At 38.8% G+C, this 27,519-nt stretch overlaps 2 protein-coding genes across 8 annotated transcripts in view; one reads left to right on the forward strand and one right to left on the reverse strand.

The window, feature by feature from the left end:
• Positions 1-414: 414 nt before the first annotated feature.
• On the reverse strand, positions 415-19,178 carry frmd4bb (FERM domain containing 4Bb). Of its 4 annotated transcripts, none has more exons than XM_085260000.1 (24): positions 18,999-19,177; positions 12,215-12,280; positions 11,363-11,457; positions 11,145-11,237; positions 10,847-10,931; positions 10,457-10,513; positions 10,343-10,365; positions 9,474-9,557; positions 8,715-8,780; positions 8,389-8,446; positions 8,217-8,303; positions 6,727-6,803; positions 6,372-6,510; positions 6,158-6,299; positions 5,772-5,905; positions 5,500-5,616; positions 4,721-4,949; positions 4,590-4,643; positions 4,347-4,494; positions 3,952-4,119; positions 2,955-3,739; positions 2,375-2,513; positions 1,961-2,080; positions 415-1,328 (listed from the first exon to the last, which is right to left on the reverse strand). In XM_085260000.1, exons 2-23 carry the CDS (start codon positions 12,278-12,280, stop codon positions 1,963-1,965), a joined length of 2,964 nt encoding a protein of 987 aa, XP_085116126.1. In that variant the 5' UTR covers positions 18,999-19,177; the 3' UTR covers positions 415-1,328; positions 1,961-1,962. The 4 variants fall into 4 exon arrangements, with proteins under 4 accessions (XP_085116126.1, XP_085116130.1, XP_085116129.1 ...); XM_085260004.1 differs by lacking the exon at positions 18,999-19,177 and adding an exon at positions 13,311-13,382; XM_085260003.1 differs by lacking the exon at positions 3,952-4,119 and having other exon boundaries at positions 18,999-19,178.
• A 5,993-nt stretch (positions 19,179-25,171) lies between these two features.
• LOC146550742 (microphthalmia-associated transcription factor-like) overlaps positions 25,172-27,519 on the forward strand; it is a 28,165-nt gene continuing 25,817 nt past the window's right edge. For all 4 annotated transcript variants that reach the window (XM_085261000.1, XM_085261002.1, XM_085261001.1 and 1 more), the window contains exon 1: positions 25,172-25,396. In XM_085261000.1, coding sequence (XP_085117126.1) covers positions 25,293-25,396 — 104 coding nt within the window. In that variant the 5' untranslated portion in view covers positions 25,172-25,292. The remainder of the gene's footprint in view (positions 25,397-27,519) is intronic.

The raw sequence follows: 27,519 nt of genomic DNA on the forward strand, positions 1-27,519 counted from the left end.
AGGAAAAACTTGTTTCTCCCACTCGAGCAAATGTTGGGTTAATATCTTTAAATATCAGCTTTCTAGCTTACTAACTCAAAATTTCTAAATTTTACTCAGGAGTAACTCAAAATGTTGAGCTAGTTTACTATCTCAATAATAACGATGAAAGTAATTACCAATCTTTACAAGTGCTGGGATACAGATATTTCCTGGCTAGCTGATTTGCAGTTAGCTAACAGCCTGGTTTTAGCCTATGTTTGTTGGACAGATAAGAGGCTGGGATTAGTCTCCTTATGATGCTTGGTGAATACCATTCATTATCATTAACATTATAATTTCTCAGTAAATAGTTTGATTTCTTTAAGTTTTTCTTAGCAGAACTCAACCATTAAGAACTGTGCAAGCTTCACAAAGAAAGTGACAGCAGGCATATTTGTGTCACACATATGTTTATTCACCTTTTATTTGAGTGGAAAATATTTTATGACAACATCTAACAACATGTAACTACACACTGACTGTACAAATGTGTGAGAAAACAATGAGAAATGGATATGTTTTATGGCAGTGGTCTTCTGTTAATATAAAAAAGTCTGAACTTTGTTTTTGTTTTTTTTTAATCCAAAAAAATCTATTTTCTCACCATGCATTTTAAAACACAATAAAGCACTAACAAAGACTAATGGTTCTATAAACAATATTGACATGATACATTCTGATTTAAAGAAATGGAGCGTCATTAAATACACAGCCTGTTCTAATGATGATTAACCCAGCTTTTGTCATGTCACACTTGTAAACATGCCCAAGCTTTGCCTTCAATCTCGATGTTATATTTAAGATGAGTTTTATCATTTATCATGAGAGAAAAGTGGCAATTGTTTTTTGTTTTTATTCTATAACCTACTGATTTGTATAAGGCAGTAGCTAGTTTCTGTTAAAACACATGGTGGTGGATTGAGTAAAAACACGTTTGTTAGCTTTGTTATCTTTTAATACACAGTACGGTTTGAATCCAGTGTGGTTGTGCAACATTTTAAAGTTTCTTGACACATTCTCATCTGCCTGTACAATTCATCCAATCCAAGGCACATGGGAAAATCATTCAAGAGTGTCATCACTGTGTTTAGAGATTACGACAACGTGAGGACGGTTTACACCTCTCTGCCAAAACCAAAACGAGAAAACACCTTCAAAGACGAGGTTATGGCAGCCAAAAACATTTGTGTAAAGCCTGCGTTTCCACTCCATTCCCTTCATGTGCTGCTGGCTATGGCTTTATTTGTGCCACAGTTTGGTTTGGTCCTCTTCAGTGGATGCTCATGTAGCTCCCATCAAGGTAAAATCTGTACAGGCAATAACACAAGACTAGGTAAGATCCACTGCAGTAGTTATTTGAGAACAAGAAACAAGGCTGACATTTTAAATAAAGCTGATGGATGGAAATGGAAATACATTGCACTTTAAAGTCCACCATATTTTTGAAGGCGTACAACATGACCAGGGCTTTATGGAGTAAATGGCAAGGCCTTTTCACTCTGGCAATATAACTTTAGGAGGGACAGTATTGGTTGTTTGGTCACTTTTGTCCAGACTTAAATATCTCAGCTGTTAGGATGGACTGCCTTTCAGATGTTCATAATCTCATCTTGATAAGGCTTGCTAAGCTTTTATCTCCCGAGTTTCCTTCACTGCTACAAAAAGACTGAATTTCTGTTTTCTGCATTCGGGTGGTTTTAGTATGTTTCTAAACATGTAATAATCCTTCTTTGCCTTGATATATTAGGTGCATGGCCTTGATCATGATGACTGATGCATTTTTGAAAAAATGGAGCCTCAAAAACAGCAAAACACAGTGTAAAAAAAATAGATGATATATATGAATGAGCTGTACACGAATAACACGGATGACGACGGGATGTCTGAATGGAGACGACTGGCAACACGACACAAAGTGGCCCGCTGTGTTTGGTCTCACCCTTAAGTGCTAGAAAGGTTGTCTGATGGTTCAGCTGCACTAGTGGCCTCAGCGCCAACCACATCTACTGACTCACATTTTTGGGGCATTGTGTCAGACTCTTTGTTTTCTGGAGAATTTCTGCACACATGAGCGTAGAGCGTAAGCCAAGTAACGAGAGGAAGGAGAACAGATCACGCTGGCAGAATACAATCATAAAATAAAACCGCTCTTTAAAAGAAAAGCAAAAGAATGCAGAAAAATACACGTATCATCCAGATGTAGAGGAGGGGCTAGCTTCCCTGCCTACCATTGTGTTAAGAAAGTAACAATCAGCATTTTAGTTTAATCCAATGATTATGACTGTCTCTAACTTATTGACTTTATTTATAACCACAGCCTCAGTGTGGAGATTCAGTGAACTGAAGCATTCACCTGTTATGTGTGGGACTGCGGTTGTACAGGGATGCTGAAGCTCCAGGATGAGGGTACTGAGGTGTGTCAGGTGCATCAAACTCTGTCAGGCCGACTGCCAGCTGGTTGCGCCAGTTCCCTGTGCTCTCTGCTGAGGAAACTGAAAAGAAGAGAAAAGCATGAACACTCAAATAACGCTGGAGTGCACAATATCTCAAAAGCCTCAAAAACGATAGTATTTCTCTCACACAAAATACTATGTGATACTTATTACTTTGATAGTTTACGAATGTATATCTTTAAACCCACAAACTGTGTCTATTTCTCACATGGCAGCCTAGAAAACCCTGTGATAGAATAAATGAAACCCCTCAAATATACACAAACAACACATAAATAAAAATCCTGTGAGTAGGAAAGCAGCCTACGCATCCTAACATCAGTGACACTACAGAACATGACCAATTAACTTGTAATTATGATTTTTTTTCATGTTATTAAACCTGAACAGCAGCCTAATGTTTCCCTAAATTACAAACATTGAAAAAGATTTTTATTTTATTATTGACAATTCCCCTCACGCTAATGCGTTTGACTGTACCTGAAGAGAAAGAGGTGGCTCGGCTCGAGTGGCTGAAGGCCGCCGGCATGGTCTGATATCCCAAGCTGAGCTGAGAGCCACTGTCAAAGTCATATCCAGCCAGTAATCCCCTCCCTCCTTCCCTGTGGCCTCTGTTTCGGTGGTACCAGCCTCTCAGGTGCTCTGCAACCAGGGCCTTCTGCATGTTCTTGGCCAAGAGCTCATTTCTAGGCCCCTCTCTGGTCCGTGGTGGCCTCACTGTTGCGTACGGATTCTGAGAAAGATTATCCGCCCCATCACTGCTGTAGTGCCTGAATCTGTCATGTCCGTGATACCCATTCATTTGGTAGGATGGGTTGACGTTGTAGTGGCCTTCGACTTCATTCTCATATACATAGGCACCATTAGCATAAGGCTCCATGTCCGGACAGGGGTAGCCGGCAACATAGTAGGCACTGGGTGCATAGTGTGGTGAGGCCTCACATGAATAACTACAACCAGAATGGTGCTGGACCAAGTTTGGCATGCTCCCAGTATTACCATACACTTCTACTTTTCTGTGAAGACGATGCATGGTTGAGGTACGGGAGTCCAGTGTACTGTAGTGGGAGTTGGCAGCCCCGCAGTAGTCCAGACTTGACTGGCTCGTGTAAGAGGAGCAATCTTCTAATACCTCTGTGCTGTTGCTGCGGTGGGCCGGTGACAAGATAAAGACGGGCTTCTCTGAATCTCTGTCTTTTCTCAGCCGAGGCTGAGACTCCAGACTTCCACTGCGATGCCTGAAGCAATGAGGAGATCCCTCCAACCTGGGAAAATGACACCAATTTCAAAGTGTCTTTGAGAAGATCACGATTAAGATACGGGATATTATTTTTGGATTTAGGTGTTAAAATAAAAGTTAAGGTTTTATGTGAAAGCATGGTAGAAGGTTAGGGTATTAAGAGAAGCAAGGGTTGGATTAAATAAAGTAAAGAAGGATAAACACTGGCTTGGCAGGGCAGGGGAACAAAGATCACACCTGAGCTGACTGCTGCTGTAGGCATTGCGGGTCATAACCGGGGTGGGAGGCATGCTGCGAGGATCTCTAGGAGGTCTGGGAAGGGTTTTATAGGGACTACTGTGGGTGGAGGAGACCTCTCTTGGATTCTGGTAGTAATTGGAAGCCTCCTGGCCATCAACAGCTAATCTAAATGGGTGCAGTATCAAAACAGGATTTAAAAAAAAGGAAGTAAAAAAATGTGAGGAAAGGAATGAGGCAAACATGACACAACAAATACTATGGGCTCTACCGATGCATGATGTCATCTGCTCATTCTGAAAACAGCTTAAAATAAAATATAAGGCTGTAAAACGAATTAGATTCCACTCTACGACTCACACAAGCAATAAACAGTTTGAACAGAAAATCCCAACCTGTTGTGGTTCTTGTTGTGGTGATTATCCCGTGGAGATGCCTGTCTCTCCAAATCAAATTCTGCTCCCAGTGATCGCATTGGACTTAGTTGAGGGGATCCTTGGACTGACCGTGAGCGTGGCCTTTGACTGAGACTGTCTGAATCATCTGATTACAAACACAGTGACAAAAAAGGACACTCCTGTTTTCTGGGTTTGGTCATCATAAGAAAGCATCACCTGTGTTGTAGATGTCTGACTCACCATCATCCAGTGGGAGACTAGACAGAGAGCTGCAGTTTGAACGAGCGAGTTCATCTGCAGGAAAAGAAAACAACTTTGTGCTTGCTGTGACTCGATCTAACACATTCAGTAACAAATATCTTCCAACGTACCTGCAATGATGACTGAGGACCGTTGTGTGGGCTTTTTCCCCTTCTTGATTCTGTACTGGTTCATCTCATCCTCTATCTGTTGCAGTTTCTGCATAGCATCCAAACAGTTTCTCCTTCTTTTCTTCTTAACAGTTTTGCACAGTTCTGGTTCATTTGCGAGCTTCTTAGCCGCCTCCACAATCTTCTGCTGAAGGGCAAATCTGCTCTCCAGGTTTCTCAGGATGGGATCCTGCATAAATCAGAAAACGTAGGTGATAACCAGAGATAAAAATAGAGAGCAAGCATTCAGATATTCAGCAGGTACATGTAAGTAAATTAGAAATCACTGCCATTTGATACATGTGCTCACTGAACATGTTACAGAATAGATCTAATTAGAGTTTCATATCAGGTCGACCTAATTAAAATTATTATTTAAAAAAACGCTGCAGGTGTAATGCTCTGACTGCTGCTGATGTTTTCCTTATTATAATTTCATTTAAAAAAAATAATAGAATAGACTAAAATAGCGTATCTGTGTCTTAGTAGACAACAGAGCCACCCACTGCAGTGTGTAACACACAGTTGGGTTTGTAATAACGTAGAGAAAAAAAAACTGAGCTCCGTCAGACTTTAGCTGCGTTCCTCGCTCAGTTAATATTGGTGTTATCTTTCTGTGCAATTTGCTGACATTATTAGAAATCTAAAAAATAAAATCTAAAAGTGAAACAATTCCAGCGTACAGCGTTGAAAAAAGATACACTAATCGTTTATGCTTTAAAATGCAGTTAAATACGCACCTCATTGTAGGGAAAAAGGTCATCTAACTTGAAAGCAGTGCCAACTCGCCGTCTGACCTGTGGTGGTCTTTCACCTGAAGAAAGGGGATACTCTTTTGGCAGTTTGCCGGTAAGCTCCTGAAAGCACAAAACAACAAATCCTCTGGACGCTTAGATGAGGTGAGTGCAACAACAGAAACAATTAATCTACCAGCAGCAGAGCAGCGGTTTATTAAAGGGAGTTTTTGAGAAAAAATAGACCGATATAACTGTAGCACAAAATGATTTCTCACCGCCTCTCTCAGGCAGATCTTCTTCAGCTCTTTTGTTTTCTTAGCCAAAATATCTTGAATCTCCTGTTCCTTTTTTCTTAGTTCAGTGAGTTTTTCCTTCTTTTGCTCTTCACTCATTTCAGAGTCTGCTGAACCTGGAAAAACAGAATTCTAACTGAAATTGCCAACATAGCCTACCACACCCATTAATATAAAAATCACACCCATGGCATGTGTACTGTGTGACTCCTTCACGTGTCACCTGTTCTTTTTAAATCTCATTCAGCTGAATGTTTATAGCTCTTTGTGACGATAAATCTGATCTGAAGTTACAGTTTTACATGTAAAAGCATACAAACAAGTTATACAGAAATGTGCTTTCGTTATATAAAATAATTATAACCAACCTGTAGATACCAAACTCCCATTGCTGGCTGTTATGAAGTTATTCTTAAGGCCCACATCACCCAGTCTGTTTATTTTCGCCCCTCCATGCTCTGTGAGGTCCATTGCAATTTCCTCTAAACTTCTTGTTGTTCCGAGTTTAGCCTACAAGAATGAAGAAAACGATGTAAAACAAAGAGCAATAAAAACGTGCAGTGACTCATAGCTGACACTTACTTTGCTTTGCTTTCTGTCCAAGTAGAACTGATGCTGACTAATAGCCATGACCCAAATGGTCTTGATTAAAGAATGGCTTGCATACCACGTGTGGATGAGTAGCCCCGTCTGCCCAAAGGTTCGTTTGGTTACTGCTCTCCTAAACAAACCACGGAAAACATTACGCTTTTTTGGTCACAGTTAAACTAAAAGTTGCAGTGAAAATGATGATTTTTTTTAGATACATTTCTAAAGATGGATGATATCAGTGTTAAGAGCTAAACAAAAATGAAAACAACATAATAATCAACTTGTAAAAACAGTCATTGTAAGAATAGCAACAAGCATCTCTACACGAGGATCCCCCGCTGCTCACCTGTGTGGATCATTAACTTCTACGGCAAACTTTTTCTCACGGAAGTACAAGTTTTCCAGCTGCTTCCACTGGTACAGCTGGTGGTAAAAACACGAAAAACCATTCCCAATGAGAGAAAAGCATATGTGTTGTTCACACTCTGAAATATAGCACCTTGGATGTTTGGATAATGCGCAGAGTAATGTCTAGTTGTATCTTCATATAAAAAAATTCTTCATGTATTTCTTTTTCCAAAAACACCTAGAACACGATAACCATGATGGTCATGACTAATATCAAAAAAACTATGTTGAGCAGGTGTTTTCTCAAGTCTGTTTCAACCACAGTTATTAAAAAGCCAGACTGTAACATAAACTGTGATTAAAGTCTTGTCTACCTGGCATGCAAAGTCTGCAATAATGCAGGTGTTGGAGAGAGACGAATACCATAAGGGGTCGTCATATAAACACTCATCATTTCCATCCCCCTATCACCCAGGTGCTCACTGACAACAGCTTAATATGATCAATCCATTTAGGTTTCTGACTCACTGTACGTCTGGACAAGATCCGAATGAGACACAAACAAAAGCTTACACAGAGTTTTGTCCGCTCAGGTTTGCGTAAACCAAATAATTTCAAAGGGTGATAAATATTTAAGTCATAAAATACATTCAAAGTTGGCAAGACAAAGACGTGTAGTATTTAGCCTTACCAGAATAATAGATCCTCACACGTCCTGTGTGTAAAGTTATTAAGTCTTCCCTGGCTTTGCTGTCAATACAAAAACATAGTTTGTACTGTCTTCATGTCAGCTCCTGACTTGTCTCCTCAGGTATTCTGCGAACATGCAGGCTAACGCCCAAATCCAACCCCTTCTTTCTTTGACATCACGAGCTGACACTCTCTTTCCCTCTCGAAAGCGTACCCTGCAGCTGTCAGCTTGCACAGTTTTGCAATGCATCAGGCAGCGATGGATTGCATCATGTTGAGCAATACAGAGGTTTAACAGGAAGGCATTGCTAGTGATTTAATGCAAATTGCACTGAACCTTCACATTCTATCGTAATAGCAGTTCGGTGCATGTCTGCATCCCGCTGCATTGGGATGTACTGAAGTCACCTAGTGGAAGACATAGCTGACAAATCACTCATATGGGTGTTTCTCCTGTCAACCCACAAGCTAAAACAATACCAATGAAACGGGAAAAGCAAGTTCGCAATGTCTCCATGATTCTCCAGAGTTATTCAAAACTCACTAACCTCATTAAGGATAAGTGACAGCCTCATCTACACTGAGAGTTTGCTCTTTTTCTTTTCAAGTCTAGCCTTGTCTGGCACAGCTGAAGCTCAGCCTTTTGCTCGAGTGAAACAGATGATGCGTGAATTAACACACCGTGTGCAACAGCAGCAGTCCTTACACATGCCTTGTGCTATCATGTTCACAGTCAGATTAGTGGAGCAGAGAAAAAGCAGCAGCCATTTTAAAGATCGAGCTCCAGGGAGTGTTTACCTTCCGAGGTTTTAATTTATCCTGGAGATCATACTGGCCAATGCCCTTATAGCTGATTCCAAGCCACCATGGGATCCCCTGTTTATCCTGTAAGGCAAGAACAGAGCTCCTATGGTTGACACAGTTCCAGGTGCAACAGCTGTCATGTCATATTAATCACAAAAAGGCCTACCTTAACCTCATAATAATGGACGCCATACGTTGGCAGTGATTCCACCAACGTCAAATACCTGGAACAAAAAACATTTATTCAAACTTCCAGCTGCTTTTGAACATCTCAAATGTGGGAATCTGATCTCTGTTTAGTGAATCAGTGTGATCTCGCTGCAACTGAAGGGGAGCTATTGATTTCTATCAGATGATGAGAAAAGGCGTGCCAGAGAGGGAAAGGGATGGGGAGAGGGCTAATGGAGGTGAGAGTAAGATTAATGAATTTAAAGCCTAAAAAGATTCACTGTCTTCCTCTTACTCGTGTAGCAACACAATTTAATTACTTACTGCACAATGGCCTGTCCTCGAGAAACACCTTTCAGCTGCTTATAATATTCAATAACTCGATCCTCACTGTAATGTTGCATAAATGAGAAGGCAATATAGTTAGCCGGGGAAAGATAAATTGAGGTGTAAACAAATTGTTTTAATTTAATTGATCAACTGATTGTTAAAAGACGAGTATATATGGTATTCTACAAGTTTCTTTACACATTCAATTTAATTAAAGGAGAGTTATTATGTTTATTATCATGTTCTGTATTGGATGCTTATATTTAACAGTGTTGGCATGTATACTATATGCTATATATTAGCATACATAAACACAGTTTCAGACTTTTGGCTGTGGCTCTATATGACATAAGATACAGCAGCTATCCGTAATATGGTCATTTCAGGCACACAGCTCTGGCTGAGAACACTGGAGCCCCGCCCAACTCCTGTTCTTCTGTTTGTGAGGGGTAGCCAATCAGAAGAAAGCTTGCTTAAAGGAAAGAAGACCTTAAACAGAGAGGAGCTAAAATTGATTTTTTTTTTTCAGACATAAGGATGAACCAGTAGTGTCCAAATAGGCCCAGTATAATGTATACAAGGATCATGCAAAGGTAGAGTCCAAAATGAAAATATGAAGCTGGGAATTAGCATAAGTCTCCTTTTATTACCTGTAAACTTAAGATTTTACTAATGTCTTACAGTATTTTCTCTGTTTACGGGCTTTATGCACTTTGTTGCTGAATGTAAAAACATGATTTCCTGTGAACTTACCAGTATGCAAGAGATGGGTGTTCCTTGAGTACTTTGGTGGGAAGAGTAGGTAGTTTCTTCAAATCAGCTCGAGTGTTTTCATCACTAAAACGGAAAAGAAGACAAATGTAACAGTTTTGGAAGTTGATTTAAAAATCTTGACACAAGTAGTAATGAACCTTCCTAACACCTCTCACTGTATCTCTTTTATTCTAGTACAGGATCTGAACGCGGTGGTGTTTTTGATTTTTGTTTTTGGTGATATTTATATATATAATCTCTTTTAATCGACAAAGCAAATTTTCAAAATAGCTCTAAATATATTGGGATCTACCTAGAAAATACTATATTCCCAATACCCATGTCAAGTTTTAAAGTGAGTATGAAATTTGCCCTAAAAGTTAAATCCACCCTAAATCCCAGAGGAAATAGTGAACATATAACCACTGTGTCCTCAGAAACAGCTGTGGCCTTAGCAGCAACTATAATACAGAACATACTGACATGAAGAAATATTTCTACACCATCATACTTCATCAGCTGACCAAAACCAGTGCCAACATGCACAATAACATGCAGTATTACCTCTGAAAGCACCAAGTATAATAGCAAAAGCCACCACAGTTAAACACAGCTATCCGTTACTGTGTACATTGTAAAGGTGTATCTACTCTGCAATACTTAGCTTCTATCAGCACTCTGAGATTCATTAGTTGCCTGGTGCTAGCTGCTCAGCACTATGTGGTGAGCCTCACATAACACTGCTATTGATTTTTGTTGTCTGCACTGGAGAAACAAGTGACCTATTGAATGTCTTCGCTAAGAGCTTACTATTAACTCCTCCTGCTGCTGTTAAATACTTCTTAACCAGCTGATGATGATGCTCTTACCTTGTATAGTCTCCTTTAGCCTCCTGGTGATGAACAGAACATATATCTTATTAGATGGCATGCTTTTAGATGTGGCAATTAATGCATGTTTACGAGGCTATTAAAAGCACTAACCTGCAAGGCATTTGCAGCTAATTTGAAGACGTTATCACTTTCCACTTCAATAATCCCCTGAGAGACATAATAGACAAACAAAATAAAAAATAAATATGATTCAGAAGTGGAAGCCTGTGGAGAGAAAGCTTTCCAGATCCAAACATAGAATCTGCTCTGCGTTGCCCTACTGTAACCTCTGCTTATTCTCCAAATCAACCCCTGTATTATCCTACTCTCTTACGCTGTGTGTTTTACATTCCAGCTAGCAGAGTAAGAAAAGTGTGCCCTGCAGCTATTGTCTGCTGAGCTGAGGGTCCAGAGACAATGAATCATCACAAACTGTGATGAAAATAGCAGGATCATTTTGCATTGTTTCAAAATCGAGTAAAAATAAGAGAAAGCACTTACACTGTAGACAGCAGATTTGGCATTCAGGTAGAACAGCTCCACTGTTATGATATCTTTAAGTTGTGTTATGTTTTCCACATAAAACCTATGAAGGGTGAAATCAAATGCACACACAAAAAAACCCCATAAAAGACAGTCAAAGACTTTCCAAACACTGATTTATACCATCAGCTTTATCACAAATGAGTTCTATAAAAATCTCTGGATAGTTTCTTGACTAAACTATAAAACGCAACGTTAACAAAGTACTGCACCCTGCTGGGGAACCTGGGTTCTGCATGAAACAAGAATTTCTTACCTGACCAAGAAATTCAGGGCAATGGGCCCGGGCTTCTTTGAAAAGTCGTGATCAAGGACTCTGCGGTCCATCTGCAACCACTTACACTGGCCACTGCAAAAGTAAACAAACTGTAACATCAGAAAGCTGCCCTTTGTAATCATCTGCCAACATACACTTGCACACATGTAAAAATATCCATATCACTGAAAAAAAAAGAAACACTGCAATTTACATACTTGTCATCAAAAAAGGCCAGACCAAAAAATTCCTTCTCTTTGAGGTTGAAGTGGGAGGAAACCAAGTCAAGGAGTTCATAAGACAGAAGCTTCGGCTGAGAAGGAAGTCGTAGATATAAACAACTACTTTAATCAAAATTATACACAATTTTTAAAAGTCAGTGTGTCAAAGATACACTTGATTCATTGAAAAGTCTGTTGGAAATGGGTACACAGAGAAAAGAATAGTGCTGATGAGACACTATACTATTTGATGGTAAATAGACAGCGTTTATATGACACCTTCTTGGTGTTACTGACCACTCATAGTGGTTTACACACAATTTCACAAGGACACTGACATCCAGACCTGAGTATCAAACCACAATCCTGAGGAACCCTGCATTTGCTATGCCCTGGCTGTTTTCACAGTACAGATATTTAGCTTATTTAGCTAAAGAGGGAGTCCAACTGCTCAGGGAACATGCAATAAATTGGAGTTTGTCCACTTGGGGGCAGCGGAAAATAAGTTGTGAACACACCTTTGATATGTCATTACTTTTTAAGGAAAATTTTAGTTGACAGTTGTGACTCTTTTGGGCCACCTGTACTATATAAGTCCACTTGTCATTACCTTAAACACTATTTCAAATTTTAGCTTCACAAGCGTAGGAGAAAAATATTCAGCTTTTCAGCTGCTAAATGCTTCATTATGTTCAGCTTCTACTCACTACGTTAAGATGATGAAGCACTCCAGTGAGCTAATAGGAACTGCAGTAAGCATAGGTGATTACCCAAAGTCCTTTTAACATTATGCATAAATATCACAGAATTCTTGGATCCATTTTAATTATTGATTTTAGTTTTTTGTACCTGAACCAGCAGCTCTAGCTTCCTGTCATCCAATAAGTGCACTTGGCACAGTTTGCCCTCAGTCATCTGTAGGGGGAGATAAAAGGAAGTTCAAGGTCTGTGAAAGCTTTCATAAACACAAGAGACAGTTATATCAAGATATTCATGTGTTAGTAGAATTTTTGTTTTTTTGTTTTTTACCATGATGGCATCTGGCATTTAACAGTTAACGTATTTACAAAAGACAAAGTGAGCAAAAGCCAAGGTAGTAAGCACAATGATCCGTCTCAAGGAAAAAAAAGAAAAACATGACACTGACGTTGTTTGTTACAATAAAACCATTGTGTCAAGGATTTGTTGCCATAGTAACCAAATGAGGGATTTGAAGTCCCTACATTTTGAACCTTTCACATTTAGCTTTTAGTCGCACAGCTTTTCCAACAAAATCATTTTTTTATGAGTATTTTTATTTCTTGTTGCTTTGTGCCACTTACCAAGATCAACTTCTGTTTTACAATTACTGCAAATTTACAAAATCTCACACATTACTTCTTTACGTCAAGCTTATACAACACTAATATAACTCTTAAATACAACATATATTAGAATAAAAGTCCTACAGGGCATTTTCTCTGAATGATGACTTGATACATTCTTGGATAATTATAAAGATTTCAAATGAAATCTAATTACATTTTTTACCATCTTGACAGCAAATAGAAATTACATATTCTTCCACTATAATTAATTTTCTACCTTTTTGCCAAAAGAGTGAAATCAAGTCCCAAACAGCAAAAATGTGTTCACAGCAAATCATAGCAAAACTAATTCAACTTCATATCATATTTTGACTTAATAGCATTTTTGCGCTTCAAAAACCCACCCTTATTGTAAAGATAAAGTTAGACTGACCTGGACCAGGAAACACTGAAAGCACTGTGCATTTGATAAATTAAAAACAACACAAAAATGACAGATTGAGGTTAACCAGTTTTTCAACAAAACATCCTCAGAAACTGAAAAAGGTACACTAGATAGATCCAGCGGCCTCCTTGTTTGACAGAATGAGGCTGATCGCAACTTCTAACATTTGTAGCAAAACACGCAGCTGCTGTACCTGGTAAACCTCTCCAGGGAGAGTGCAGGTGTGGATGCATCCCTGACTAGATATCATCTTTAATACGTTTCTTCTCGTGGATCCAGACCATGAAATTGTTGGCTCTGACTGAGCATCAGCAGCAGATCATCAGGTGTAAACAGCAACTTGTTCCTTAGGTTATTTGAGTGAGGAGCCAGGCCTCTACTGTGGGCTTATAGAATGTGAAATCAACAGCTGACCTAAGGGGGGGAAGGCTGAGTCAGATGGCTGACCACAGTTTAGTACACTCTGGTTCTTAATACGAACAAAATGGGTCACACAAGAACTATAAGTGGTTAACCACGTCTATATCGTCTGTTAAGTCAGACTAATTCACTTTTATATTATTGTTATTTCAGCACTGTGTCTGTTACTGTCTGGCTTAATGTGAAGAAGTTTATAAGTAGAAAACAGCTTCTTAAACAGCCATGGTTCACAGAGGAATTTTTATGAGCAGTTATTAGATGAGCAGCTGAGAGTCAAATTCATTTGGGATGGCATACACTTATTATGGAATATAAATGAAGTGACTGGGTGGAGGATTGATTATTTTTAGGAATCTACACCATTAATCATCTGAAAGCTGTAATCAGTACAAGAACTGTTATTTAAATCCAACCCAGCAATCCCAGATAACCCTTCAGTTTTTCAGAGAATTAAACACAACTGAGATACAGCGAGGATTGTGATTTCAAACCAATGGTTATGAAATAACTATATGCACAAACCTTTATCTGACATTTCATGCTGTAATGTATACATTATTATGAGCCAGCAGACAGCTCTATGAGGTCAACCAAACGTAACCCATTCAGCAAATAAAATCAAATAAAAGGGCAACCTTGAACCCCGTGGTGCTAAGACAAGCACTGAACCGTTGTGTAAAAATAGGCATGGCAGACAGACATCAAAGAACTGTCAGTCTTTTTGTTTGTCTCTCTAGAGACTGGACAGGCACTGGCTGAGCATGGTGCCGCAGGCTGCAGGTTTTGCTTTAGTCTGGGAGCCTGAGGTTGGTATAAAGGCAGCTTTTCAGATGTATGCGTGCTACAATGAAATGTCCCAGCAGAGACTTGGAGATGGTGCAGATGTGGCCTCCGTCTTATATGCTGCTACAACTGTTAACAAAGACTACCCATGTATGTTGCGGCAAGACATTCAGATGATGAGATGTAGCTCCTTCTGGTTATGAGAAACTGAAAATAAATGCTGTTAATTTTTGTCTTATATACTCGACAGTGAAAATGTCAAGCTTGCAAGTTGTACAATAGCCAACAGGAGAATTTCTCTGCCTCCTGAGTAAACTGGCCGTCAGTATTTAATACATCACACTGGTTAAATGTCATGTCCAGACTCCAGCACATCTTATCTTAGTTTCCTGTCTTCATGCATTATTGATGAAGGTTGGTATCACAGACAAGTGTCTGTGTTTACATGAAGCCACCTGGTACGATTGTAAATTGACAGAAATTATTATACTATGTGCATTTTTTCCAAACTATTTTACTTCATATGTGTTGCATATAAACATAGGGAAAAAAATTATGAACTCCAAAATACAATTACAGGTACAGGTACAGACACATGAAGCCTAAAGGAACAAAAATGAAATCTGCCTGTGAATTCAAGTGGCTACAAACAGGATGTGACATCCAATACAATGTAGCAGCAAAGGGAAACTCACTAACTTCAGTGTTTTGAATTCAAGAGATCTTACAGTTCCTCTGTAATGCTATGACGATGTACGATCATCAGATCATTTTCTGCAGCTGAGGACTCTACTGACTTTACAGATAATCTCCATTTACGGGACTTGGGGAATGTTATGGCATATATAGGAAAAAAAGTCACGCCTAGAGAGCTGTGTGTCAAGTCGGATAAATGTCTTCCACTGACTTGAATCAGCATCGTCTGGGACTGAAGATTACAAGTCTGAAAGGGAAGAGAATCTGGGGGCAGGGGAGGTGGGGGGAGTTAAATAGAAGTGACCAGACATCTGTAGCCCACCTCTTGTCTTTACTCTGGGCTCCTTTAGCCCACTGCCAGCATGTCATACTTGGATCTTTAACAGAACCAGCAGGTGGGTTATGTAGGTGTCAGTGGGAAAGAATGCAAAGTTATCTGTTGCTATATGATAGTGTTACATATAATACTAAATCTGTGAAGTACTCTTGTTGATGACCCTTGATGACTTCAGAGACTGTCTGAAATAGAAATGGATAAATTAAATGATTAAAAATACATCACTGGAATCATTTGTTTTAGTATTCTCTGAACTCTCCTAAAGAAACAAACCTGACAGGATTTTTAATGAGTATTTATATCAGTCAAAAAAGAAGAGGTCCAAGCACAGAGCAGTGAACCCTGGTTATAGAGGCAGTGGGCCGAAGCATACAGCAAAGGATTATCTCCTCATCTGATATCTCACCATGACTCATGCTGTCAGTGGTCAAATGGTATCTGTGTACGTCTTCTCACAAAGAGAACCTGTCTGGCTGTTTGTGGTATCTGGGAAATTCAAGAACACAATGGGGCTTATGATATTATGGATCTATTAAAACCTGGGATAAATATCTTTTTTTTTTTTTATGACACAGCATGTCTTTGATACAACAAGGACGGGCTGCATCACAGGGGAGAGATTCATGTGAATGATGTCATCATGCAGCATGAATTTCTATTTCCAACCCATAAAGGACATCTACAGAAGGAGACTGTGATATATATATTTTTTGGCATTCTTACAAGTAGCAGCATTCTTTGCAGCAGGGTAAAGCTGCCAGCAGAAAAGCTAACTAGCATACTAAACATCCAGGATAATCTTAGTTTCGGGTCCTGTCCTTTCATAAGCTCTTCAGAGCTCAGAGTGCTTGAAATTTTGTTCCATCTCCTATTGCAAGAACTGATTTTGACTAATTATGACTGTGTCTATTAAAAAGAAGAAAAGCTATACAATTTCAAAACGAGACAGCATTTGCATTTCATTTGATGGTGCATGAGTAAAATATAACTGAAACCTAGCTCGATGTGCTTGAAATCATAACCGAAACCCCACAACAATCCTTGAACATATTAATACGTCTGCATTAAACATATTTTTGTTGTATTTTAACAAAGCTATAAGTGCACAAGTCGTTTTCTGAAAGCTCTTTGCAGCTGAACTAAAAGAGTCACCTAAATAAACACATCCCATAAGCCGATGCCTAGTAGGTACCATACTCAGATTTACTAACCAATACAAAACAAGCAGATAAAAAAGGCGTATATATGAATACATATGTAATACTATTTTGCATGTATTTGCTCATAAAAGAAAAAAACAGCTGGAGCAAAGTGAACAACTCATATTAATAGGTGTATGAATGCCTGCACCAGTCTATCTAATAAACACTAGGACAGAAACATACTGCCATCTGTATCACTGCTTAGGCTTATGAATCTACATTATCTCATTTGTCTTTCTGGTCTAATATCAGTGTTATACTGCAGTATAAGCAAAATTATTTTTCTATACATGGTACATACATGAGAAATGGTACATATTGGTGTCTAATATTTCACCAGAATGCAGGAAATTAGTGCAGTAAAGCACTACAGGGTCACATAGACATAGACAAGAGACATCAAAAGAGCTTCATTAGAAATAAAAGAGCGTGGATATTTCTGGCTTAAAATCTGAGCTCGTTACTTTGTTGGAATATCTTGCTATGTAAATGTCAAATGAAGATAACGAAGCAATATTACCTTTTGAGATAGTGTTTTTAGTTTGTGCCCTTTATCTTGTAAATTCATTTGTTTGCCACAAGGTTTGAAAAGCTCTACACTTTTCCTAATCATAGTTTGCATACTCAGGTTACAGATATCATAAAACTATCTGAATGCAGAAATTCAGTTCTGCGTTTAAGATAGATCATAACAGAGTGTCCGAAAAAGCAAAGACTAGCTTGTGAGCGGTGAACATTGGTGAGGTTTCCTATATTTGCCCTCGTTTGAGGCTGTCCCCACTGACAACACTGGTATCTCAAACTGCAGAGCTTTTCTTTTGCAAACTACTGCAGTGACTTTCTGCAGAGCACGGGAATGTGGCACAGAGGCACAGACATGCATGGGTGGAGAAAATGGAACATGACCAACTTTCAATGATCTGGATAAAAAAGTAACCCTTTGAACATCACCATATAACAGCAACGTGGGCTGAGATGCAATCAGACTGTGTTTTGTTACCTTTATCTCAAATTAATGGCACAGTATGCCAAGGATGAGAAGATTTTTTTTGTTTATAAATCTATTAATCCATCTGTACTTATTCATAGGACAAACTAAGTCCCAAAACCTCACCTGCTGACCTGTATCATTTTGCTGCTCTATACTTTACCATATTATATCTATCAAATTCGGTCCATCTGTGTTAAGCATATCAATATAAGATTAAGGCCCATCCAAAAATAGGTCTCTCCCACTTTGTCTTTAGCACATTTCTCAGGATGTCTCAGGAGGCTATGATTCTTAAATGGAAAGCTGCCAACTGAGGGCTGAGACATTTTTAGTAGCATTAAATGCAGAAAAGAGCATCTCATCCACATTGGGCTCTCATACTAAGTAACAAGTTAGAAGGATGTGAGAAAACAGGTCGGTTTTTACCAGGCATCTTATGACACTTTTACCTTTCAAATCGTTGTTCAAAATGCACAAACCCCACCAACTTTGGTGATAAACGACACAGGATTTCCTCTTCAGCAAATGGGAAAAGCAACAAAGCTTCATGCTGGACATGTGTGTCATACAGACACAACCATTACAACAACAATTCCTGTTTACACTGTTTGAAGCTTTAAATACGCCCACACACGCATCTCTTCCTTCACCTCTGACATAGCATCTGCAGGTCAATGTTAAGTTTAGCTGTACTTATCTTCCAGCCAGAGTGTTCGAGTCAAAAGACGAAAAAAGTTCGAAGGTAACATGGAGGCGTCAAGGAAGATATCTCGGCTTATACTTGAAATGAAACTGTAGCAAACCGTCTATTGTCCTTGTTAATCCACGCTAAATTTCCCCCTTGTAGCACATGTGCAGGAGAATAGATAATTATACATGAGAAAATCAAATAATGATAATTGCTTTGGTCAAGCATGATTTGCTGCTGTTCTGGGTAAAATGATGATTCATCCAGGATTTTTTTATTCACCAAGTCACACTCCCTAAATCAGTGTGCTATAGGTTTCTGCATGATGCATTCATTCAGTCCAGTGGCCAATAAATTACTTTTTTTAAACTTAAACATGCATCTAACGATCTCATTTCATATCGTCTTATTCTCTACAATCAGCAGCCTATATGGCCCACGGTACCCAATAATGAGACAAGCCCACCGGGGCCAGTTTCCTCTATGCAGGGAGAACAATGAATGTGCTACTGTAGGCTACTGTACATGGGTGGTTTCCACCTGAGCCCCATGATTAGCTTAATGTGTCAAAAAAGGGAAAAAACTACACCCTATTTTACTGAGGAAACACACCAGTCGCGGCTGAGAGCCAAACCCATGCTGTTGTAATTTTCATTGATGCTCCCTCCTCACATCACATGCAGGCATGACTCAGTCTACTTTTGTCTCCTCACAGCTCATTGACGCTGGTTCAATCTGCCCCACCGCACCACATATCGCCTTACCTTTGCACCCCTTATATCCTGCTTTTGGTATTGATAACGTGAGGCTTCCCCTGCATATTGATCAGCTTCGTTCAGCTTTCTCCACGGCCGCTTTTACCAGGGAGGAGAGCCGCCGTGCAGCCGCTGTCCATGTTCATCCTCCGGTACTAGGATACTGTAGCACACACACACGCTTCGTATCGAGCCACAGTTACCACGCCTTCACCCGCCGGCTATTATGTGAACAAGCCCAGCATCTCCACCCTCCCTCCCTTGCTCTGCCCCCCTCCTTCCCTCTCATCCAGCAGATGCCGGCCGGCCTGGTTCACACTGGATCCCCATAACAATGAAGAGAGACTGGCTTTCTGTTGCATCTTCAAGAACCTTTTAAATTTATGCTTGATTTCATATCATGAAAACCCCAACAAACACACAGTGTTCTACACACATATGTGTTTATATTGTCGTGGTAGCCCTTAAATAAAATGATCTTCGAATTTTTATCTTCAAAATTTCTACATTCTTCACACGCGGAAGTATATTGTTCACTCAGTGGTAAGTTCAGATAGGTCCTATTTTATCAAATTGTCGAATTCTCATTAGTTATTGTCAACACCTTCTTGAAATCGATCAAAAAAATACACAGTGCGACTAGCAAGTCTTTACTGATACAACTACATCAATAATATGATCAATAAAATGAACAAAATCAAAACCAATACCAAAAGAAATTGTAACAAACCATTCACCAGTAACCGTTTTAAGATTGATTTATTCTTTTTAAATAGATTTACTATAAATATGTTTTACTGAATATATGACTGGCTATATATGTTTCCCTTTACTTGCCATATTCAGGGTCACTTCTTGATAAAGATCAGTTTGATATTTGATATTTATTTTATATATAAGTGCTTTGACATCAAACATACTTACAACTGTTCCATACACCACAAGTTGATCTTGGTCTTAAAAATATTCACAGAAGCACATTTTGTGTAATTTAAGTGTACAACGCTTCACACATCTTGGACCTGTGTAACATAGAAGACACAGGACTGGTGTGTGTTTCACATGTGCTATTCATTTCTGTTCCGGAGTGACGATGCCCCTAAAATATTCATTACTGCCTTTACTCTGGCTCATCTGGTAATTCTTCAAAGGAAACAGGCACCAAAGTCACATATAGCATTCAGTTTTCTCAAAGGGGAAGTTAGATAGAAACTCTTTGACATAAACTAACAAATTCTTGTTTGGTTTGGGTTTGTTTTTGTTTTATTTTGTTTTGTTTTTTTCATTGACCCTAGACCCCTAGCAAAAAACAAAAACACTAGTGTCACTGCAGTCTGCTGTAAATGCCATTGCCTGCCAGCACGGCGAGGTATCCCCACCCCCATGCTCTTGGATTTCTGACATCAGACATGAATAAGTATCTCATTAAGATCCCCCAAAACCATCTGCCCAATGAGTCTCCTCCTTACAGGAAAAATGCTCTCATAAACAAAAGAGTAGGATTCCCTCATTACCCTCGTTACCCTCATTAGAAATTATTCTATCATCTGGCAAGCTGTGGTTTTAATTTATTTCAGGAGTCGGGATTCTTATTAAGAAACCTTCTGTATTTTTGTTGGTAGCAACAAGCATGTCTCCTCCTTTTATAATCGGATTTTGCAATTCAGTCAATAAACCTCAAAAATACTCATTAAAACTGCTCACAGGAAGTATTCTCCAAGTTATCAATCTTCATCATTTTCATTGAACAATGAAAACACAATATTTACTTAAGGGGTGTGCATCAAATTTTATGCACATCTAACTGTGTTTAACTGCCATTCAGTTTTTCATAAAGTCCTGGAGAAATGCAGCATCACTGATAAACTATGACTTTCTTGAAGCTCATTAAACCAAAACAGCTATTTTTGTACTCTCAAATGCTGTTTTGATGCATGTGCTGGATAGTGTTTTGTTTTGCTGATGTTTGAGACTGCTGACAATCACATTATGTGTAACAGGCTGAAATACTGGATGGTTGCATGGGGGTGTCCTGATGCATGCTCAATCATGCAGGAAAGGAAATTCCACAAAGTTGATTCTGTTCATCTGGACGTTACATTTTCAGTGGGAGAAACGTTTCGACACTTGGACGCGGACTGAAAATATTCTTTCTGAGAGTGTATAGAGGTCTGCTTTGCTGAGACTGTCTTCAAATCTGTCAAGTTAATCTTTCTCTGTAGCTGCTTCCAAGCTATAAGGTTCTGTTTTGGGGTCTTTACTGTTTCTGTTATAACTGTGCTTTCTTCAGCATATGTCTACCACTGTTAAGGACATTGTTTATCTATGCTATGCAGATGACATTCGGTTATATATCTCTGTTATGCATGAGTTTTCTAAGTTACAGACCTTGCATGGGTGCTTAGACTACTAAGCAACTTGAGAAGTTGAATGGCTGACAGCTTTCCCTGAAAAATGAAGCCCTTGTTTGTGTCCCTGACCGATTTGTGCCTAAGGTAGTGAAAGCTCTCCTCGCCCCTTTTGGTAAATCTTCTATCAGGAATCTTGGGGTAACTTTTTAACTGTGGATGCTCATGTTAAGTCTCTGGTTTGCTCTTGCCGTTATCACTTAAGAAGTATTGCCAAGTTGAGTTTCAGCGTGTCACCCCCTTATTTGGAAAATGTTACTTATGCCTTTATTTCGTCACACCCGGATTATTGTAATTCACTGCTCACTTGTCTTAACAAAGTTTCCTTTGAATGTTTGCAGGTTATTCAGAATGCCGCTGCGAGGCATCTGACTAAGTCTTCTAAGTACTCACATGCCACACCATTGATAATTCAGTTTCACTGGCTTCCTGTCTGCTCTAGGATTCTGCTTGTGACTTTTAGAGAGCTGCATGGACAAGCACTGGCATACGTCAGTGAATCTTTACAGCCATAGATTCCCACCAGGTCCTTGAGGTCATGTGATCAGGGCTTGGTAGCTGGGCTTCATATAAGTTCAAGAACTAAAGGAGATAGAGCTGTTGCAGCAGTCCCCCACAGACTCTGGAACTCTCTCCCACTGAACTGTGGACTCTTTTAAAAAGCAGCTAAAATGTTTCTTTTGTTTTTATGTTCAATCATTTATGTTGTGAAGCACTTTGTTATATTTATATTGAAAGGTGACATATACACAAGCTTTTACTTACTTTTTTTTTTTTAAACTGTCATTCTGAAACACAAATAAACATTATTATAATAAATAATAATACTTAGTTTATCAAGTGATCCGACATTCATTATGGTAATAAATTTGCTAAAATGAGTCCTTGTCTCTTGAATTGGTGTGTTTTTCAACAGACAAGCTGATCAGCAGCTGATAGTCATCCTTACTAAAGCAACCGGACACCTTTGGCTCATATTCCGGGATGTTGTTTGGCAAACGGTTGCAAGTCACTGATGACTGGCTGACAGACTTCAAGTTAAAAGCCGTGACTGAAAACAAAGGTAAACCAGAGTGTTTTTTCATACCTGAGACGTTATCGATGACCACCACTGCAGTTCTTGTTATTTTATATGGCAGAAATGTTTGCACTGGCTGCCAATGCCTTTCAAATCTGCACATCCTTGAGTAAATAATAGTGTGTTAGTCTTTGAATAGTTATCCCTGTGTTCACTTATCTCAGGGCACATAGCCAGGATGATGCAAGATATGTGGGTTGTTTTAAAGAAGTTTGTCGTTGTTTGTTTAGCTAATTAACTGATACCAAAGTATTCTTATTTTCTCACAGTACCAGGGTTTGAAGATGTTATTGGCATTACAAAACAATGTGTATATTCAGATATTCAAATATTAAACAAATATTATTAACAAATCAGTCCTGAACTCAAATTTAAGTGAAGTAGAAATTTTTTAGCTGAAGATTAAGAGTTCAGCTAAACGTATAAATTGTGAAGGTTTTCAATTTATAATAACTTTATTTCAACAATTGACCAGATATTTGTCCATGCAAACTCGGTTTTTGCTATAGGTAGAAAATGGGAAGCCATAAAACACTATATTTTTCTGCAAAATGAAAAAAAAATAATTAAACGTGCAACTGCCACAAAAGTTTATGAGGTGTGTAAGTATTTATTTACAAACCATTTCTGCCAAAAAGAGATATAGCACTGACACTTGGATAACTTGGAAAACATGAACACAAACATTGGTTTTCTACCTAAGGGCACTGAATCAAGTTTATTTACTAATGTGCTGACACTGACAATCCTTGCAGGGTGCGTGTTGTCTTTCACCCATCATACTGTGGTCCCCTTGTGTAATACAATGGCTGGAAGGGTGGATGGGTGGATGGATGGTGAGCAGGCTTTTGCACTGCCATTAAAACTAAGAATTTTGGACTCTTCTCACAGTGATTTTTCTTCTTCTCATATTCAGGTCCTTAAATTGATATGTTCTTGCTTCACTGGGCTTATTGAAGAATATTCATTTATGTGTTATAATTTGCAAAATCAGCATATTCTTATAGGTATTTAAGAAACGATGTTTCAAAGATAGAAAGATCACTGTGCTTGGAATCATTTTCAAAATAAATTGACTTCATAATATTTTTTGAGAGAACATTATATTTTGGACTGTGGAACAAAATTTGTACTTGCTAGTCTTTATTGTGTCATTAAGTACTATTATTTAAAATATATCTTAAAAAGATATATCTGGAAGTAATTACAAAAGCTGTAGTAGTCTACAAATGTTACAGGTCTAATGCAGTTGGAGGGCCTGGGTAATCAGTACCACATCCAAAGTAATTTATCTGTATATTGTAGATCGGATTCTCTACAGCTCCTGTGTCATGTCATTTGGCTGGCTGTATGTGAGTGTTTTTTTTTCTGCTATGTGTCTCAGAAATAGTATTGCAGAAATACAGAAGAAGAAAAAAACATTCTGATCCCATTTCTCATTCTGTTCAGCTATCATCGTTTTATTTAAGGCTTTATTTTTAGCCTCCGGGTATGTGCTTTCCAGCAGAATCATATTTGCATTCTATTTGCATTGATAAAATACAGACTTTAAACCAGTTCAACAGGATGAGGGTGAATGCAAATATTGAACTACCTCTAAATTTCCATTTTATAATAGAGGGTGCCCCCCCACACCCCCGCGGGCTCACGAAACTGTTTTCTAGCTCTATACTGCCCCCAAGTGGCAGACAAGACTTTAACTGAGGAGACCAAACTTGGTGTGCTGAGAACAGCGCGTGGGGGAGAGTGGGAGACGAGCGGTCAGTCAGTCTGCACAGGGAAACGGGGAAAAACAGAGACATGAGGCTCGTCTTGAGGTTGGTCTAAAGTCGGGTGCAATATCTGCATGACCCAATAAGAGACTTAAAACACTAAATATCAAGGCTGTGAATGACCTGCAATGTAAGAAGTGCCGTTATTTATGTTTTTTATTTAGATTTTCTGAACAGTTTCTGTGCGATTGCTTCCAGATTTACTCATTTAACTGACTGCTACATCCAGTGTTTTTTGTTTTTTGGGTTGTTGTTTTTTATTTTTAGAAACTCACATCGCTAGTCTGATTCTTACTTACTTCAAGGTCACTCTGGGTATATGTGCTTTAAAGGCTTAAAAACAACTCACTATATATTTTATTTTTATTTGCAAACAATGTAGTTATGCTTTCGCAAACTTGCTTGAACAGCATGCCCAGGTAACAAAGGCTGGATTTTTATTTTTCATTTATTAATTTTTTTATTTTTTTTTATTTTTTTGCGGGCGGTGGGCATGGTATAAAATAATTCATTTTTATCGTGATAGCAAATTAACGCCCTCCATTATTTTTAACCAATATTAAATGTATCTGCATTCAGGCAAAATGTGCAGACCATTTCTTTAAATGCAAAATCTAAGACCGCAAAGACGCACGGCCACTGGAGCAGACGCTACTAATTCAAAATAAGTCTTTACAGCCAATTATTACGAAATCCACATTGCGGGATAAATATTGCTTATGGAAATGAAACTGACATTTCAGTTTCACTGGTCGAGCAAAAAAAAAGGGGGGGGGGGTAAAAATCCCGTCGGATACTGCAGCCAATCAGAATTGTGCTGACGTTTACATCCCCGGAGCATCTTGGTAGTTGTAGTTTCTGGATCATTTTCAGCCCGTTAGCTGCAGTTTAGCCGCTGCCGCGAAGGACTACAGAGCTCCGGATCCTGGGCAGAAGCGGCTTGCGTTCACGGTTGGTACTGTGCGGACTACTGGGGCACGAATATCACCCGTCTGCTTTTTTTTTAAAGAGGGTTTAGCGTCTCCAAAAGTTGACATCTGCAAGTATGCAGTCGGAATCGGGAATAGTTCCCGACTTCGAGGTCGGAGAGGATTTTCAAGAGGAGCCTAAAACGTATTACGAATTGAAGAGTCAGCCCTTGAAAAACAGGTCAGTTCTTTTGCCGTGGACAGTTATTTCTCACGCTGCAGCGTTTTGGGGGTTAAGGTAATAATTAGGCTGCAGACTTTTTAAAGTGTTGTCCAAAGTCTATGAATGTGCGGGCTTCCTCATTGATGTTACTGAAGCTGGTCCCGGGTTTCAGCCCTCGTTCCTTATGGTCATCCTGCTTGCATGAAGTTATGCAACACATGGGTGTTGTCTTGTCAACATCAACTTCAAATATTAGCTCACAGAGGAGCAGACAGGTCAGAGTTTAGCAAGGTGATGCTCTGCCTGTCTTGTGTTGATGGCTGATATTCAGGTGCTCCTAAAGCAGAATGGTGACTTATTGTTATTTATGAGATTTTTCTTTAAATCTCCCGAGAACTACCTATTTTTTAAGTATAACTGCATAACAACAAGTGTGTAAAAAGTGCCATAAGTCTACTATGGCACTACACCTTGTGCATTAACAGCTTTGAAGTGTCAAAAGTGTGTAAGAAAGTATTAACTGTTAGATAAGCTGTGGTAACATAAATAAATAAATAAATCAAACCTGATGTTTCTTTCAGTGGAGGAGTGTTGCCTTCTTTATAAGTTCACAGTTAATATTAAATGCTCTAAAGTTGTTTCACCAATAAAATAAATCAGCAACCAAAGAGGGAGACAAAATTTAGTTTTCAGCAAGTTGTTGGCCTATTAAAAAGTTGTATAACTTAAGTGCATGTAGTACTGGACAAAGTGCTCCAAGTCCTGACAACAGTTTATTCTTGTAAGGACACAGAACAGAAACAAAAAACAGCTTGCAGCACTGACGTTTACTAATTTAGTTTCAGCTTTGACACACTGAGGCCTCAGAAACATTTAGCTGAGTCAGATCTATGTGTTGTTTCACCTTTCACCCTTTTTCTGGAAGTAATGCACAGCAAGTTTGATGTCTTATACACGTGTCTTATACACGTGTTTAATGCAATGAAATGACAGATTTCCTGTCTACTGTGTAGCATATCAAAACAATACTGAGAAACTTTAGAAAATGCCCTTTTTGCTGTCTTACAATTTTCACTCTTACTAAGAGTGAAAACTGATCCCAGAGCTGGGAAATATGAAGCAAAATCTATGAGATGACTGGAAGGTGGACTTATTTTTTTGTTTTAATATTTTAGGGGACCATGTTTTTGTTCTTATTCTAAACACCTCACTGACAGTGAACTGTAGTATTCTCAATACTCAGTTGGTGTGATTGATTCAATTTAAATTAAGTAAGAAAACATGTAACAACCACAGATCCCTTGGCAGGTGTTACTATTAAATAAATAATAAACTTTTTTCTATGCAATTTATGATTGCATATCAACCTTTATGGATGATTTCAAATCACAATGAAATACTGTTGGGGTGTAATATAAGTCGTAAGTTATAACATTTCATGCCCCTCTGTGATGAGGATGGTGATGACGATTATGCATCTATTACCAGGATGGTGTCAGAGGTTTTGTATTTTGTGTCTGCTCCTCTCTGTTACGTAGTTTAGAGGTGGTGATACATGGCCTCATTGTCAGGGCGAGACATCCAGAGGACAGTACGCCACTGTGTTCGGACAGAACTCTTGCTGCAGACGTTCGCTAGACTCCAGTTTTTTTTTTTTCCTTCCTCTCGTTCTTGATATTTTCTTGCAGATTTGCGGTTTCTCTCGTTTTCTCTAAATTCAATCAAAACACCAGTTAGAAGAACTGTTTGAAGAAGAACTGTCATCTTGGACAGTCTTAGCCTTTAACCTAGTTCTGCATTTTTTAAACTAATGTCTTCAATTTTTTCATTAGTGAAATGTCATTACACTGTTATACACCCTTGGCCTGAATCTGAGGCTGTGTTGTTTTCGTCGCTGGTGTAGCAGCAGCAGCAGCCATTCCAAGTATACGCAAAGTATCAGCACGGTTTCTGAATCTTTGCTGTTTGTTTTTCTTTATGTCATTTTTCTCCTGAATGTGTGAAGTCGTCTGAACCGTGGCTTTGATTGAAGGTATCCCACTTCCCCTTTCTATCACATGAAGATGACCCAGCATAATAAATAATCACGATGACTGTGCCATAAGACAGTTTTGTGCAAAATGGTTATAATTAGTTTGATT

This window comes from Mchenga conophoros, linkage group LG20 (assembly GCF_057382185.1).
Source record: "Mchenga conophoros isolate Kocher_MC1m ecotype Shallow Benthic linkage group LG20, M_conophoros_male_GT1.1, whole genome shotgun sequence".
Lineage (NCBI taxonomy): Eukaryota > Metazoa > Chordata > Actinopteri > Cichliformes > Cichlidae > Mchenga > Mchenga conophoros.